The 18156-nt window shown below is 42.5% G+C and overlaps 1 protein-coding gene across 1 annotated transcript in view; it reads right to left on the reverse strand.

The window, feature by feature from the left end:
- Nucleotides 1–4930: 4930 nt before the first annotated feature.
- LOC137522099 (uncharacterized) overlaps nt 4931–18156 on the reverse strand; it is a 34009-nt gene continuing 20783 nt past the window's right edge. The window contains exons 4-6 of the mRNA XM_068242140.1: nt 13599–13721; nt 9780–9872; nt 4931–5192 (exon numbers count right to left, since the gene is read on the reverse strand). Of these exons, the coding sequence (XP_068098241.1) occupies nt 5166–5192; nt 9780–9872; nt 13599–13721 (243 nt within the window). The 3' untranslated portion in view covers nt 4931–5165. The remainder of the gene's footprint in view (nt 5193–9779; nt 9873–13598; nt 13722–18156) is intronic.

The raw sequence follows: 18156 nt of genomic DNA on the forward strand, positions 1-18156 counted from the left end.
GCAGAGTTCAGGCGCAGCAGTGCATGTATCTCTCACCTGCTGCATGCTTCCCAGCCAACGGCTCGTCTCTACCTCTCTTCTTTCCTTCCTGTTGGTAAACAGGAAACAGAGAGGAGCCGGCAGCTGGGATGCTTGCAGCAGGTGACAGATAAACGCACCACTGCACCTCAACTCTGGAAGGGGACACAAGAGGAGGGCCCATGAAGAGAGAGGGAGGAATGATGTCAGCCCCCTCCTTGCAACAAAGTCTACATTTTTGGCCCCCACACACTGTTCCCCCGCCGTTTAAAAGCAGTTTCGGCAACCGCTGAGTGTCACTGTAGCCATGGCAACTGAACGCGGACGCTGGGCCACTGTTCTGCATGCAGAGGAGGCATGTGGGGAAATCCCATCACCCACTCAGGTCTCTGTTCCTCTGCTGGTGACACTCCGAACTATAGGTTGGGGTAATATTAGGTGCTGGGGAGAAATAGAGCCATTACTGATGTGGTTTATGTGTGCCCAATGGTGGTGGTAATAAGGTAAACAAATGAAATTAAAAAGGTAAGTAGAACACTTACCTTACAAAACCTTACATGAAATTAAAAAGGTAAGTAGAACACTTACCTTACAAAACCATTAGGTGCATGTGTTTATCTCATCATTCCACGTCACTTAACAAACACTTCAAGGTTAAAACTATTGTAATACCAGGTTATATGTCGCAGGTGCTTTTTACCTTCTAAGATTGGTCCAGTGCAAAAATAGGCCACAATTCACTAAGCTTATCTCCTGTGTTTAATAATGATTTTGAGATTTTTTTAACTGTTATCACCATGGTGATAAATAATTTAGTATTCACTAAGCAATTTCCCTCATGCAGTCCTTAAGATAAGGATTCTGTCCTTAAGTTAAGCCGTGATTCCTAAAGTTAACGATTGAATCCTTAAATTAATGTCTGAATCCTAAACTTAAAGACAGGGGCCCATATGCAATTAACTTTTTCTCCTGAGTTATCTCCTCGGAGATAATTTACACCTTCTCTTTAAAATAACTTTTTACCATTTTACTATTGAAAAAGTACCCAAAAGTTGGTGAAAAAAGTGCTATTAAAATTGTTTTGAGTATTTGCTTACTTACTGCTGCTTTAAAAGGCATTTTATGATTGGGTGTGAAAATATCAACTAGGAGAAATATCAGGAGAAAAAGTGAATTGCATATGGGCCAGGGTGTTAATTCACAGAGAGGAATGTAAGTGATAACAATTCTAAAGTGTGTGAGGAAATATCCCATGGCCTCAACTGTTAAGTGGAGTGTTAGTTGAGACTGCAATGTAAGATGAAGCTGTCTTTATTTCTTAGGGCTCGTTTCCACTATCGCAAATCCGCATGCGTCCAACGCATGCGGATTCGCACATGTAATGCAAGTGGATGGGCCTGTTTCCACTGTAGCGTTGTTGAGGTGCATTTTTTTCAGCAGTGAAAAAACGCACAAAAGAGCCACAGAATTCGCCTGCGAGTGGAATGCATGCGAATCGCAGGCAATGTATTTAATAGGGAAATCGCATGCGTTTTTTACACGTTATTTTACGCGATTACGCATGCGATTCCGCATAGGAACCAATGTAAATTAACACAGGCAGTGACATGGTTAAAAATGCATATAGCCTAACCTATGCAAAATCGCATGCGCAATCGCGTACAATAACGCGTAAAAAACGCACCTGCATGCGATTTCATCAGTGGTGGAATCCAGGCGATTCCGCACCGCAATAGTGGAAACGAGCCCTCAGTATTTTATACAAACAGGGACTTTATACAGAGAGAAAAACACAGCAAGCACACAGAGAGGGAGGAAGAGAGAGACATCGAAGCGTATGTACACACACACACACACACACACACACACACACACACAGCCATAAAGAGACACAGACACACACAGACACATACAAACAGCCACAGAGAGACGCAGCCTCACACACACACACACACACACACACAAATACAGCCACTGCCACAGAGAAATAGACACACACACAAATACAGCTACAGAGAGATACAGCCAGTCCTTCCCTCTCCTTCCCTGGCTGCCATACACAAGCTGCAGGCTGGCTATAAACCCACCGGCAGAGGAGGCAGCAGGAGGGGTGGAGCTACATTGTGTCTGGGTGTGTTCCATCCCTCCCTACCAACTGCATGTTAGAATAACTACAGAGGTGATAACGTAAGGACTGGAGTGATACGATAACACTCTCAATGTAAAAGCTTATCAATACTTGTTAATAAGGCAAGCTTCTTTAGTGAATAAAATGCTGATCGATGTGTGATGATAAGTTTTCACTTGTCTTATTATCACTACTAGCATGATCTTAGTGAATTATGGCCATAGTCTGAAGACAGTCTTTGTGATTCATCAGCACCCGTGTTAATTTGTGCTGTACAATCAATTTATATGATATTTACACTATGTAAAGAAAACAATAATAAAAAAAATAGTTTGGTTAGACTACTAACTAAACTTCTTTACAAGGTACACACCTAACATTTGTCCCCAGCCAAACATACAGAAATGAATAATTATTTACCAGCATGATGCTTAAAGATTGCCTTGCTTGTTGTCAGCCCTAGAGGACTGATTCCACAAAGTAGGTGGTTTCAGTGATGGGCGCTCAGTGCCAAGCGCCAAAATTAGGCGCCGCTTTAGCAGTAATGTGGGGCGCATAACATTTTTACTGTGTTTATATTTACACTGTGTGTATGATCTCTGAGGAAGTGAAAGTAGCCGCAAAATGGCGTTTAGGCCTCTACCCCTATGCTTGTGCTTTCATGTTTGTGTGGGTGATGGTCGCTAAATAAATACTACTGAGCAAAGTGGATTGGTGCCTCGTCTACTACTTGTTTGACATGTGATGCCAAGCTGAGCTTATCAGCCTTCCATGCACACCTGAGAACTTCTTTTCTCACTGACCTCAGTAAGAACACAAAATGCTGGAGTGGATTTTTAAAATAGAAGTGCAGATGAGAGAACCATGCAACATATCTAAACACCATTGATCACTTTACCAGACTCTCTCTCCCTGTCATAATATAAATAGCAGATTACTTTTTTCAAAAGGGTTATTGCTTAATATGTGGACATTATATATAACAGGTGAATTGTATAAAAGGATTGTTGCTTAATATGTGGCTTTACCTCAAATAAAAGGTGGGAAATGTTATGTACATGATGCTACTGCCATGTACCCATAGAAATATCTTATTATGGAGCTCTGATATACACAAACAGAATCTGTAAAAAGCTTGAAGTCCTCTTGCCTATCATTACAAAAAGCAAAAGAAAAACAAAAGTTTGCTTTCCTAAAACAGAAAGAATTTGCGATAATTCAGGTTGGAGTGAGCTTGAGATGTCTCCCAGAGCAACAGTAGTACAGTACAGGACACTTTGCAATGTAAAAGTATTGAGACTATCAGCAGCGTAATATTGCGCTTTTATTTCTCCCTTGTACAAATAGGTCCCTTATCTTGTTCCTTAGCACTGAGCCAGTTAAAGTTCATTCTAAGGCAATGTTGCAGAAAATATCTCTCAATAACTGATGCTAATGATCCATCTAGTGGCCACTTTGAGGTATCACATGCTTATTTAAAAGCGATATATACAGTCTTGAGAGAAAAATACACTTCCTTTGAATTCTCTAGTTTTACATCAGCTGTAAAACAACAAACAACAGATTCCAACACATCATTTTTTATTTAACAAAAAGGAAGACAAAATGAAGACGCTATGTGTATAGAACATAATACATCACATGATTCAGTGGCTTGTAGACATGTCTTTAACAACAATAACCTGAATACAGAAAAAACCTTGTTATTCAAAACTCAGTTAACCAATCTCTAAAAAAAAAAAAAAAACTGGCCTTGGATGCCTAAAATCCATTACACTTCTTTTTACAGTAATAAGCACCTCTTACATTAAGTTAAGTCCTTTGTTTTTAATGACTGTATTTCAACATTAATACAGAATTTATGATAAGTATACATTGTTGGGTATAATACTGTTTTTTAACTAGGCCTATTTTTAACACTGACCAGAAACTACACTTAGTGGGGATCAGCCAATCCCCGTCGGTGCCAGATAATGGGGGTTTTACTGTAATAACTTCTGTAGCTTGACAAAATTCTCTGCATGACTTGTATCCGTTTCTTACATCCTTATAAAGACACTTTGACCCACTGCTCACAAAATTGCTTCAGTTCACTGAGATTTTGGTATTCATTTATGCAGAGCTCTCTTAATGGCTTGCTACAGAATTTTGATCAGGTTGAGGTCTGTTTGTTCTGATATGCTGTTTGTTTTTCGCCAATTATAGCACCGTGCATTATGGCCAGACATCTCCACCTTGGTCTTCTTGTGTATCCATTTTTTTCTAGAAGTCTTGTAGTTTGTCCAGAAGCAGCATTGTCCTTTAAATTTTCAGTTAATCCATACTTTTTTTTTCATTTAAATTTAAAATTAAAGTTACTAAGGTCTGCAGAATTTGAGAAGTAGCACATGACTTTTTTTTTCTTTTTTTCTGAATGAAAAAAGGAGGACGGGGAGGACAGAGCAGGGAAAAAAGGAGGACGGGGAGGACAGAGCAGGGAAAAAAGGAGGACAGGGAGGATAGAGCAGGGAAACAGGAGGACGGAGAGGACAGAGCAGGGAAACAGGAGGACGGGGAGGACAGCGCCAGAACCACTTCCGCCTAGTCTTCCTTCCTGCATGGCAGCCCGTCCTGTACACACCCAAGGGGCGGGGGAGTGGTGGCTGGCCACGTGCTATTGCAGGACAGGGTGCTCAGCAGCGGTGGGGGGGGGGGGGTAGTGGAGCGGTGGCTGGCTACTTGCAGTGAGCTCAGCAGCTGCAGCGGGGGGGGGGCGCGAGTGGAGCGGTGCAGAGCAGCGGTGGCTAGCCACGTGCTAGGCAGGGAGCTCAGCAGTGACCTTCGTCATTGAGAGGTAGGAAGATGTGGTCATTCTGGAGGGGAGCCGCCTTTCAAATACAAGGCGCCTGTAGGCCCACAGTGCCTTATGGTAAATCCGGCCCTTACAAGCTGCTTAAAGACTATAAATGATGTTTATTTAACATATCAGTGAACAAGTGATTCATCTTTACTGTTGAACTGTCATATCTCTCACAGACTTCTATAAGTTCTCGTTACACCCATGGACCTGCAAGAAGAAATCCCATTTAATTATATGATGCATAAGTTACTTATAAAAGTATAATATATTACACACAATTTCTATGGTGAGTTGGACATGGCTAGTAATTGGCGACAACCACACAAACAAAGAAGGAACCAGCATCTAATAGTTAACCAGTTTCCGACCGCCTAACGCCAATTGGCGTAAAGTCCTGGGGCTGTAGTTTGCATGAGATCGCGCGCACGCTGCGCGCGCATCTCATGCTCGGAGGGCGGAGCTCCGCCCCCTCTTCAGTCTCCGAGCGGCTATTGCCGCTCGGGAGACTGTTAGATGGCGTTATCGCCGTCTATTTACACTGCGCTGCACTGGGGACAGCCGTGTGACACGGCAGTCCCCCTGGGGGACAAGAGAGCGATCGGCTCTCATAGGCAGAAGCCTATGACACCTGATCGCCGTAATTGGCTGGCTGTGGAGAGGGAGGTGGGGAGGGAGTGAGGGAGGGAAGGGATTTAAAGACACAGTTTAAAAAAAAAAAGCAGGAACAATAATATTTATTGTTAAAAAAATAAACATGGGGGGAGCGATCAGACCCCACCAACAGAGAGCTCTGTTGGTGGGGAGAAAAGGGGGGGGATCACTTGTGTGCTGAGTGGTGTGGCCCTGCAGCTTGGCCTTAAAGCTGCAGTGGGCAATTTTACCAAAAATGGCCTGGTCACTAGGGGGGTTTAGCCCTGCAGTCCTCAAGAGGTTAAAGACCTGGGGCCATATGCAATTAACTATTTTCTCCTGACTTTTCTCCTAGGAGACAAGTTTATCTCCTCTTGAAAATAACTTTTTAGTGGTTATTATCCGCCGGGCGGATCACTCAGAAACAGCCGTATCAGTCTGCAGACAGACTGTACACACGGCGGACTGTCGCTGGAATGCCCACCCAGCGGGAGGTGACGACGGACTCGTTGTTGCCTCCAGTCCGGCGTGTGTACGGACCTCTAGCAACTAAATTTGTGTTCCTTGTCTACAGTGCTAGACTTTAAGTTGGCTTTAAACAGACCCCCCCCCCCCCCCCCTACTTAGCTTTCCCAAGGTCCTATAGCTTAGTGCTGAGATCGCAGCTGGAGTCCCAGCTAATGCCATGGCCCAAATATAAAACTGGGGAAGCCATCATGAAACAGCTGAAAGCTAGCACTAGTTTAGTGGCAGGTGACTAAACCAAGCCCTGCATTGGCTGCAGCATGCAAAGAATACAGTTGAAGTGCATTCCTTAACCAATACCCAGATACCATCCAAAATGAAATTAAGACCCTTGAAATAAACTTTTGATTTCATTTAATCTAGTAACAGTCTCTGGCAGGATTTCTCACAGGCTTCTCCAAAGGAACTTCCATCCACAATCCATTCAGCATGTACCATTCCTCAAAAACTTCTAATGCAATCCTAAAATTCACATCTGTAAACATGCATATAAGCTCAGCTAAGATATGCGATCCTTTTTATTCTTATTTTCTTCTACCAGGACACCGTTACTGATTGATGTGTATCTCACCAGTAGCAATGGATAAACATGTTCACCAGTGGACTGTTTGTGGCAAACATGATTGTTTGCCGTTCACATTTAATGCAAACGTTATGCAATGTTCGGCCTATGCTTCAACATGGAGCCATTTTTGGACCCATCTTCCTTAAAGAAACACTGAAGCGAAAAAAAAAATGATGATATTATGATTTGTATGTGTAGCACAGCTAAGAAATAAAACATTAAGATCAGATACATCAGTGTAATTGTTTCCAGTACAGGAAGAGTTGAGAAACTTCAGTTGTTATCTCTATGCAAACAAGCCATTAAGCTCTCCGACTAAGTTAGTCGTGGAGAGGGCTGTTATCTGACTTTTATTATCTCAACTGTTCCTGGACTATTTACTTTTCCTCTGCTAGAGGAGAGGTCATTACTTCACAGACTGCTCTGAAAGACTCATTTTGAATGCTGAGTGTTGTGTAATGTGCACATATTATAGAATGATGCAATGTTAGAAAAAACAATATATACCTGAAAATAAAAGTATGAGAATATTTTCTTTGCTGCTAATCTTCTAGTAATTATTCATAGTACACAACCAATTCACTATATCATATTTTTTTTTCGCTTCAGTGTCTCTTTATGTCAGGTGGTATAAGACAGCCAATTAAGCACTTTTACCACAGTGCCCCCCACCTATAAAAGAAACAAACCTGGAGGCCATTTTACAGTCTGTCTGGCGTCATGTAGGGAGAGCTGTGCTGCGGATTGAGGGGCAGATAAACAGCAGTTCTGTGTTATTCAGTGCTGTTATGTAGCTGCTTCCACGGGTGTTCTTCTCATTGTAGATCATCAACTATGAACCCCTAAAATTATTTTGAGAACTGATCCTGCTGTAATTTTGTTGTTGTTGTTTGTTGTGTATATGTATGTGTGCATATGGTGGGCATGTGTGTGCAGAGGCAGACAATGTCGGTAGGGACACATTGACATTGTTTTGTATATGACCGGTAAAGCAGTAGATAATGTTCTGACCCTGAGTGTCCAAAACCACTCAGCTTATCCTTTATGCCAACTAGAGTTAGCCATATACTGAACATGGATTACACAGATCCAGAAAATCGTCTACAACCAAATAATAACTAACACACTCCATCCATATTTAGGGCATCTGGATCCAGAGGACAACTTGCCTCAATGAGATCTCATATGGTTCAGCAATAATCTGGAAGTGTAGTGAGTGAACTGAGTTTGTGATTGTATTAGAATGCAATATATTTCACAGATTTTGCTGTGCCACAATCTTTAAAGGTGTTCATGTTTTAGATCCTTTACAATAAATGTAATCAATCTTGGTTGATTGTATTGTTTGAAAAATAAGACCAATCCTCCAGTGGCGTAACAATAGACCCTGCAATGGATGCCTCTGCAGGGGGCCCCAGAAGCCACAGGGGGCCCGTAGGGGGGGGGAAGTTTGAGAGACTGACAACTAAGGGCATGGAAAGAAAAAACGTATTCTGCTCTCACACCATTGTTATATTGACTGCATGTGTCCACCACACAGATAAGGACTCATACACACTTTGGAATTTGTGCACTGTCCCTGCTCCCTAGGGTTCGTAAAAAACATCTGTCAGCCATGCGCTGTTTGTTTCCGGATCAGATACCTTTACACGCTGGCGTCCAGCTCCTTTATAATTCCTACTGGTGGCAACATTTCCCCACAGTTGGCGCTGGACCTTCTATTTGACACAGTCGTGGTGAGTACCCATTAAAAAGTTTATATCATCCTCTTTCCTCAACTTGAACACTATAAAGAGAATGTTCTACTCTTTTTTCTGCAGCACTTTGTTTATGCACTAGGCACTTTAGAAACTCTCTTTGGGTTAGCAATAAAGGTTCAAATCAGTCCTATGACAAATGAACTCCGTCTATTCACGTATGTTTATGTATCCCGAGGTTTTATTGTCACTGAGGCATGTATGTTTTAAATCCAGCTTGGTCCTCGTTTTTTATGCATTTTATAGGCATTTATAACAGTATTCTGTTTCCTTTATCCAGTCGTGCTAGTTAGCCTTGCATAGCGTAACACCTTTATATGATTTAATGAAAAATGGACATGTGTCTGACATTTATCTGTGCTGAGCTCACATTTGAGCATGATTTGTTTTGTTGTTTTTGATAATGCTCACTATTTCAACATCTGGCGTCCATTGCTATACTGTATGTCTTTCATTTTTGCATTTTCTTTTTTTTCTCTTGATCTCTTTAGTGTATCTCCAAATTTGATTGCCTGATGAAGCGGGCTTTTGACCCGTGAAATGCGTTGCTTGCCTGGAGATTTCAAAATAAATTATATTGTCTATTTATATACGACTCATTGGCTGGTCACTATATACTTGAGGGTGGTAACCACCAACCCCCCTCCTTTTAAGTTGTTTTTAAAATATTTTACTCTAATTTGGCGCCTCTGTTACTCCTCATTCTACACAGTTACATTACGAGAGTTACATTACGAGACTTGGTGACGTCACCAATCCTCGTAATGTAAATGTTCAGAGACCGGGACTTTGGAGATGGAGGAGGGTGTGCACCGCAGCCGTCACTGGAGAGAGCCCTTGGGTGAGTAGATCTATTTACTCAACGGGCTGAGATGGGGGGGAGGGGGCAGGTTCGGGAGGGGGGAGATCGGGAGGGAGGGGGGAGGAGGGGGATAGGCTCCCCGCACGGCGCACAAAAGGGAGATCCTTCCTCCTGCACAGAGGGGGATTCCCCCGCCCACACAGCCGCCGCATAGAAGGGGATCCCCCCCACCTGCACAGAGGGGGATCCCCCCGCCCGCACAGCCGCCCCATACAAGGGGGAAACCAATCCCCCCCCCCCGCACGCACATTCTCTGCCCGCCGATCCGCTGCCCAGGGATTCCCTAGGGTGGCTAGATGCTTGTTCTGCACGCTGGGGTAGCACAGATTGCTACCCACAGTCTGTGCTGCCCCAGCATGCAGAACAAGCATCCAGGCATCCAGGCACCCTAGGGAATGATGATATGCAATTGGTATGTGAGTACGTGACACACAGAAAACTTGATAATTCAGTACCTTTTCCTGCCCCAGTCTTTCTTTTAAAACTTGTATTTCAAAGAGAAGTGATGCTCTTTCTTGCTGCCACAGTTCTTGTTCTTCTTCCAAACCCTGAAAATATATTATTTGTAAACAATTTCACATTATCATTTGTCTTTATGATACATATTACTTTTCTAATAAAAAAAACCTTTAGTAAACTTATTTTTAGTATAAAGGTAATTGTTAACAAATAAATCAAGATTTAAAATAACTGAATATATATATATATATATATATATATATATATATATATATATATATATATATATATGCTGTATATATACATATATATATACATATATATATATATATATATATATATATATATATATAAGCAGACCTAACGGGCTCTAGACCTTCCTCACAACCCTCCCCTCCCGCCCCGTGACTGCTGCATGCATGCGCAGACGCCTGCCCCCGCACAGGAGGATTATGTAGGATGTAGTCAGGGCCGGAGCTACCATAGGAAAAAATGGGCAATTGCCCCAGGCCCCCAGAGCCTGTAGGTGTCCCTCCCCCATCTTAACTGTTGCTCCCCAGGGACTCAGCAGAGTCTGTTAAGTTGGGAGGTGATTGGGGGAGGGTCAGCAGCCAGCTCAGGGGCCCAGGAGGGAAATTTGGCTGCAACAAAGGGCATCTAATAACGCTTTTTGGTCGGAGATGTCTGTTGGGGGGCCCCAGGCTAATTTTGCCCTAAGGCCCAATTGTTACTTGAACTGGCCCTGGATGTAGTAATATTTGGCCTGGGATTGAAGGATGGGGCAGTTTTGCAAATACCATGCTTCACGGGGTTCTTTGGGATGTTTTAGCAGAAGAGTGAGCTAGCTGAGTTCAGGGCCGGTGCTACCATAGAGGCAAAGGAGGCAATTGCCCCAGGGCCCCAGAGTCTGTAGGAGCTACAAGAGGAAAAACATTTTTTGAAAAAGACCTTATAGTTTTTGAGAAAATAGATTCTTCAAAGGAAAAAAAATACACATTTAAAAACCCGCCAACTTTAACGGTTACTAGCAAATCCAAAGTATGCAGAGGCTGCGACTGCAATGGGGCCCCTGGACCAGATGGGCCAACTAGGGGCCCTCCTTCATCCACCTTATTAGCTTTTCATTGGTGCAATGTTGGTAATGAACACCTCTCTATGTGCATTGAATCGTGGTAATCCTTAACAAGCTGTTTCCTTACTCTGATTACACACTTCTGACACTGCAGCTGTACTCAGTAGGTTTTAGAGTGTTTGGAGCCCATGTAAAAATCACACTGGGGCCCCAAGCTCCTTAGTTACGCCGCTGCTCCAGAACAAATCATTACCAGATGACTCTGGACAGAAGATTCATATACCAGCGTCCTGTTGTCTTTTGCAAGCATCTTTCATTTGCACAGGGAAGTCAGCATGATGTGTCTGCAGCTTTAGGATTCCTGGTTGTACTTTTTAGTGCTCACTACATTTCTGTTTCAGCGGAACATCTAAGACTGCCTGACTTTCCTAACATTGATGTTGTTGAGAGACATTTTGGTTTCAAAGTCTTGCCATTGTGCAAGTTTTCTTTACACAGAACGAACTTCAGTGGTCTTGATATATTAGTAGTGCATAGCTCACCCAGTTTTATTTCTCCTACACAGTTACTTCTGTTTTATGTAATCTACATTCCATCTTGTAAATAATTAACCTCTGCTTGGAATAATTTTTTGAACATGCACTGGATCACATACCTTCAGAATCCTCACCTGCACAAGTGTACCTGGACTGAACTGAGGCTGTTTTACATACAAACAATGGTCATGCCAAATATTGAGGTTTTTCTGTTCATGCACATGGGGTGTATTGAGAAAAAAAGCAGTGGTATTGTGGGTGTTCTTGGGCAAAAGTGCTCCTCCTACAGTGATGCCTCTAAGTAAACACGGTACAATATTCTACTGCCTCTAAGTAAAAACATCCATCAGTGGTGGCTGTAGGCATGCGTTTACTCCATCTAATGAACAGAAAATTCCAGCCCTGCTCACCAAGATACCGTTTTAATGCTGGGAATACACCATGAGTTTTTGTGGCAGATCGATGGCTCGACAGATAATTTCCAACAGGTGCAATGTGATTTCAATCGTTTTTTCTGATCGATTTTCTCATGGAAGTTAATGGAAACCGATCAGAAAAATGATTGGAAAATGAATTGGAAGATCGATCGGCCAGTAAATCTGCTCATCATGTATTTCCAGCATAAGTATGTTAGTTAGATTTATATGGAGTGTACATTGCTAGGTTTGAACGTAAATGTATGCCATGTCGGTACTTGTCACATTGCAACATCACTATTGACTATATTGTTTCCACTTGAATATAATTCATATTCAACCCTTTTCACTAAATAAACATGTCTTCATCTAGTTCAATACCCATTGTTTTGTTGCAATGAGGGCACTTGTTTCTGTATTATAGGAATGTATGGACAGGCATGCAGCTTCAGATGTTTTGCATAGAAAGTTATGAGAAATATTACAAGCTGTGCGCCCATCTTCTATAAGCATGGGCATGAACTGAGACAGTTAAAGAACCACTATCGCAAAAAAAAAGTAGGCAGTTAATATGTGACAGAACTGACAGGTTTTGGGCCAGTCCATCTCCTCATGGGGGATTCTCAGGGGTTACTTTGTTTTCAACAGCATTTCAAGAACAGCAGTTGCGAACTAACAACAACTGACAAAATAGTGTGCAAGTGATTAAGGAGGCTGGTTGGTATATTACTATTTTGGCAGTTAAACTGCTGTTCAGGAAATACTGTTGAAAACAAAGAAAACCCAGAGAATCCCTTATGAGGAGATGGACTGGCACAAAACCTGTCGTTTCTGTCAGATTTTAAATGCCTACTCTTTTCCCGATAGTGATCCTTTAAGATGTTCCTGGTACTGCAGCATTAAATGGAACCTAAACTGAGAGGGATGTGGATGTTTCCTTTTAAACAATACAAGTTGCCTGGCAGTCCTGCTGATCTCTTTGCCTGCAGTAGTGGCTGAATCAAAGACCTGAAACAAGCATGCAGCTAATCCAGTCTGACTTCAGTCAGAGCACCTGATCTGCATGCTTGTTCAGGGGCTGTGGCTGAAAGCATTAGACACACATGATCAGCAGGAGAGTCAGGCAACTGGTATTATTTTAAGGCTGCTTACACACAGGGACGTTACAGGCGCACGTTAGTGCAGCCTGTAACGCTCCCCCAACGCACAGTAATGTAACACAAGTGGGCTGTTCACACTGCCCATGTTGCGTTACATGTAACGCTGCACGTTGTAGTGAAAGTGCAGCATGCTACAGCGTTAGAGCGGCTTAAGCCGCGTTAGACTGTTTGCACATGCTCAGTCGTGTTGGGGAGGAGCGGAGAGCGGCCAAGGAACATGGCTAATTAATATTCACTGCACGTTGTGATGTGCAGTGTTTACTTCCTGGTGCGGCCGCTCTGTGCGGCGATTGGCCGGCGGGACCACGTGATGCCGCATGCGTCCAAGAGTATGCATCACGGCATCACGGACGCCAGGGTGAGCTGCACAACGCGGCTCACTCTGACTTCCACATCGAAGAGCAGCAGGCCTTGCGTTAGGTGCACGTTATGCGACCTTAACGCAGCACCTAACGCAACGTCTTGGTGTGCAAGTAGCCTTAAAGGAAAAATCCATATCCTTCTCAGTTTAGGTTCCCTTTAAGTACTTTATTGATACATCCTAGTAGGTAACAAAAATAAAAAAGAAGCTACTTTGTGAAATATTATTAATACATATTAAAATAACAAGAGTGAATAACTGCATTTTCACCTTAATTTTGTCTTGTAGATGTGCAGTTTTTTGCTCCATAATGTCCTGGTAAGACTCTAGTCTGGTCTTGAGAATCTTCATTTTATTGCGGTAAGTGTTTTTAAGTAAATTGATTTCCTGTTCCTAGATACAATGAAATTTGCACTTAAAATGTTGAAATGAATTGAATGATCTAATGATATGAAAAGACCGAAAAATAAATTTACCATTAGAAAAAAGACATTAATATAAATTCAATTTACTTTACACCATGCCATGTGGTGTATTTGTGACAGATTTGTGGTGGTCATGGAGGGTGGCTTTGGTTAAGGTTAGACATCAGGAAGAGGGTTTGCTGTGTGGGTGGTGGTGGTAAAGGTTAGGCATAAGGAATGGGGATTTTACAGTTAGGCATCAGAGGGTTGGGTTAGGGTTCATCATTTCTGGGGCGAGGGGAATGATTGTTAGGGTTAGACATTGGAGGAGGAGCTTCTGTGTAGAGTAGGGTTAGGTTTAGCTGTAGTAAATATTGGTAATATATACTGATATTTTACTATCAGAAAAAAAATAGTAGAATACCGGTAAATGTTACCGATATTCTACTATCGGCTACTTCCTGGTGCATTTATTTGCGTATATAAGCCTTCCATGGTTTTTTTTTTTTTTGGGGGGGGGGGTCATGGTCTAATAAGGCTGGCTGTTCTGTGAAATTAGCATTGACCATTAGTGGGTGGTGTGCATTTCTTTTTTTTTTTTAAATTACAAAATGGTTCTTTTTCTGTCAGTGTTGTCTTCCTCAGTGGACTCCCAAGTGGTCCAAGTCTCTGTCAGTGCACACACAGTTAAGCAGACTATAAGCTGTATGATTAGTTTTAAGACATTTAGGATCAGGAAAACACTGAATCTAAAAAAAAAACCTTAAAAAATAGTGCCTTTTGATAAAATTATTGATTTAAAAATTGATTTAGAGAAGTGTCATTTTTTTCAGTATTGTGTGCAGTTCTGTACATTATTGAATGGTACAATGTGACTTTAAAACAGGTTGAGACCCAGTGTTTTACTTGGACTTTGCACTTGTTATGGGGGCACTTTGGCTTCTGTGACAGGGTGAAGACTACACGTATTATAAGCGGCATATTAAAAATGATTCTTATTACAGTATAAACAATTTTTTTTCTAAATGCTACAGGAAAATATATATTTGACTTGAAAAAAAACAATACAGAATTGAATTAGATGGGTTAAGTTAAATGACTGCATCACCTAAATGTAAAAAATAGCCTGGTAAGGAAAGGTTTGAACATGCCTATACTGAAGCTGTTAAAGTGTAACTGTCTGGCATAAAATCAAAATCAATTCTTTATTTTTATCTGGTAAACAAAAATAAGGATGCTAATCAGGCAATCCAAAAGTTAAAATCTCTATTACTGTTTGTTTATAAATAATAAATAAATTGTTTATAAATGATCATTCCCCAGTTTAACTGACTCTTATTTGGTAGGTTGCCGCAAAAAGGAAGTTGCAGGGCATGCTGGGTTGTCCTTTTTAGCTTCTGCACATTAGTTAAGTCTGAGGGGAAATAAAGAAGCAAAAAAAGACAACCCAGCATGCCCTGCAACTTCCTTTTTGCGGCAACGTACCAAATAAGAGTCAGGTAAACTGGGGAATGATCATTTAAAGACAAGAAATGTAATAGTGATTTTAACTTTTGGATTGCCTGGTTAGCATCCTTATTACTTGTTTACCAGATAAAAATAAAGAATTGATTTTTGATTTTATGCCCGACAGTTATACTTTAAGCTTGTGAGGTGTGGTCTACATTTAGTCATGAAGTGGATCAAGAAGCCTGTTATTTTTTCAAATTACAAAAGCTACAGTAGGTAATACCTTTTAATGACTAGTTGAAAATACAAGTTACTTGTGTTGGCAACTCAAGTCAATGCCATAGGATAAAAGTACAAAGAAATTAAAATACTTTTAAAGGACATCCGAGGTGAAAATAAGCTGATGAGATAAATAATTGTATGCATCATCCTTCTCCTAAAAATGAAATTTTTAGATATCCCACAGTTTTACGTTATATTTAAATCTATTTTTTATGTTTTTACTGTTTCATTGTCTCTGCTCAATTACACCTTCATTGAAGTATGGTAGAGCTTAAATCTATGAATTATTGATATTTTTTATCTCTTTCCTGCTCCAGGAAGCCATTTACTGACAGGAAAGTATTTTATGGCTGTAATTACTAATCAGTGAGGGTTATGCTATAGTTTGACCCAATCCGACCCGGTCCCGACCCGAATAGAAACTGTCACTTGCATACCTGAAGTTTAACTCTTTCAGGCAGAGAAAGAAAAAAAGGAACACAGCCTAGTTAATTATGTGCTTGGCACTGTACATAAACATATCTATCTCATCATGTCACATGTCACTTCGGTTGCCCTTTAAGTCACAATTTTCTCTTGATGTATAATAAAGGTATTAACCCTCCTGGCTTTTGTCAAAATCCGCCAGGGGGCAGCAAATACGTTTTTTTTTTAAAAAAATGTTTTTTTTCATGTAGCGAGACGAGGTCTCGCTACATGATAGCCGCTGCTCGGCGGCATCCCCCCAGCCCCTCCGATCGCCGCCGGCGATCGGAGATCAGGAGATCCCGTTCAAAGAACGGGATCTCCTAGAGGGCTTCCCCCGTCGCCATGGCGACGGGGCGGGATGACGTCACCGACGTCATCGACGTCGTGACGTCAAAGAGGACTCCGATCCACCCCACAGCGCTGCCTGGCACTGATTGGCCAGGCAGCGCACGGGGTCTGGGGGGGGGGGGCAGCTGCGGCGACGCGTATAGCGGCGGATCAGCGGGTAGCGGCGGCGATCGGGCACTGCACGCAGCTAGCAAAGTGCTAGCTGCGTTCAGCAAAAAAAAAATGATGCAAATCGGCCCAGCGGGGCCTGAGCGGTGCCTCCCGGCGGCATAGCCCGTGCTCAGCACGGGCTTACCGCCAGGGAGGTTAAAGCAACAATACATAGACATACAGTACAGTAGGTGAAGATAAGATAATATATAGACATATTGGGCTTGATTCATCAAAGTATACAGCACGAGCAACCTCCTGTTGCTTGCGTTAATAAATCAGCGTGTCTTAATTATTCTCCCCTGCACGCTACGTGCGCTAGTGGCAGCGTAGTGTGCGTAACTAAACAGTGGCTGCTGCTTACAAAAGCCACGTGGTAGTGATGTATTGTTACCGCGGTACTTGACTATCGCGGCCCCTACTATGTTAATTAAAATAGTAACGCGGGAAGACAGCCAGACAGCCAGTACAGTACTCCGCCTCCTCCTCCATCGGCGCTCTGCCTGGCCTGCACGTCAAGTGTCATCACGTGGTGGTGACGCACATGACGTCAGAGCGGAAAAAGAATGAAGCAGGATGCCCAGGAGGAGTGTGGGAAGGTCGCATTGTGATCGCGCTGGCGTACTTCATTCGCCTGAACCGCGCATCACTTGCTCAGCGGCTTCCACAGTGTCTCCCTGCCGGAGCCCCCCTTCCTTCACCTGCAATCTGCGCTCCGTGCGGTCGCCCGGCCCGCACGGTGATAAAAACGGCCCTGAGTAACGGCTGTGCTAGTGAAGTATTGCGGTATCGATAATATGAAGATAAGTCATGCACAAATGAAAGGGGTTATTTTACAAGGAAAAAGTATGAAAAAGGGCTGTAGTTGGGTGGGCTGATAAAGTGCAGGCATAAATAAAACAAATAGAGTCTTAGGGCCTTTTCCACTACACAGCTGAATCGCAAAAATCACAAATCGCTAGTGATTTTTAAATCGCTAGGTTTGCTACTTTATCATAGAAATCATGAGAAGTATTTTCCACTATGGTGATTCGATTTGTAAAACGCAAATCGCAATCGATTTCTGGCGCGATTTTAAGAGGGATTATGCAATGCAAATGAAAAATCGCATAACAAAATTAATGAAAAGACGCAATCGCTGGCGTTTGAGATTGTGATTGCTAGTGGAAAAGGGTCCTTAGTGTGCAATGAAATATGGAGTAATATAACTTCAAATTATGACTTGGTCACATTTATAAAAAGAAGAGGAACTGATAAGCAGTTAGCTGAGCAGAAGAGCTCAAATAGGACAGACTTCAACCTGAGGTTCTTCAATCAAGCTGCGAAGACTGCAATCAACAGGACAGGAGCAGGGCCGGATTTAAGCCAAGGCCCCATAGGCCATGGCCTAGGGAACCACAGGATCAAGGAGAGGGTGGACAGCAGGCTATACTAGGAAAGGATCATCTGGCTACCTATACTGGAGGGGGGGGGGGGTCATCAGGCTAACTATATAGAAGGGAGGAGGTTCATCTAGCTTTTTATACTAGAGGGAAGGGGGAGGGGTCATCAGGCTATGTAAACTAGAGGAGGGGGTGAAGGGTTATCTGAATACCTATACTGGAGGTGTGTGTGTGTGTGTGGGGGGGGGGGGGCAGTCATCTGGCTGTCTATACTAGAGGGAAGGGTCAACGGGCTACTTATACTGGAGGGAGGGGGAAGGGTCATCTAGCTACCTATACTGGAGG

The sequence above is a fragment of the Hyperolius riggenbachi genome, chromosome 1, assembly GCF_040937935.1.
Source record: "Hyperolius riggenbachi isolate aHypRig1 chromosome 1, aHypRig1.pri, whole genome shotgun sequence".
Classification (NCBI taxonomy): domain Eukaryota; kingdom Metazoa; phylum Chordata; class Amphibia; order Anura; family Hyperoliidae; genus Hyperolius; species Hyperolius riggenbachi.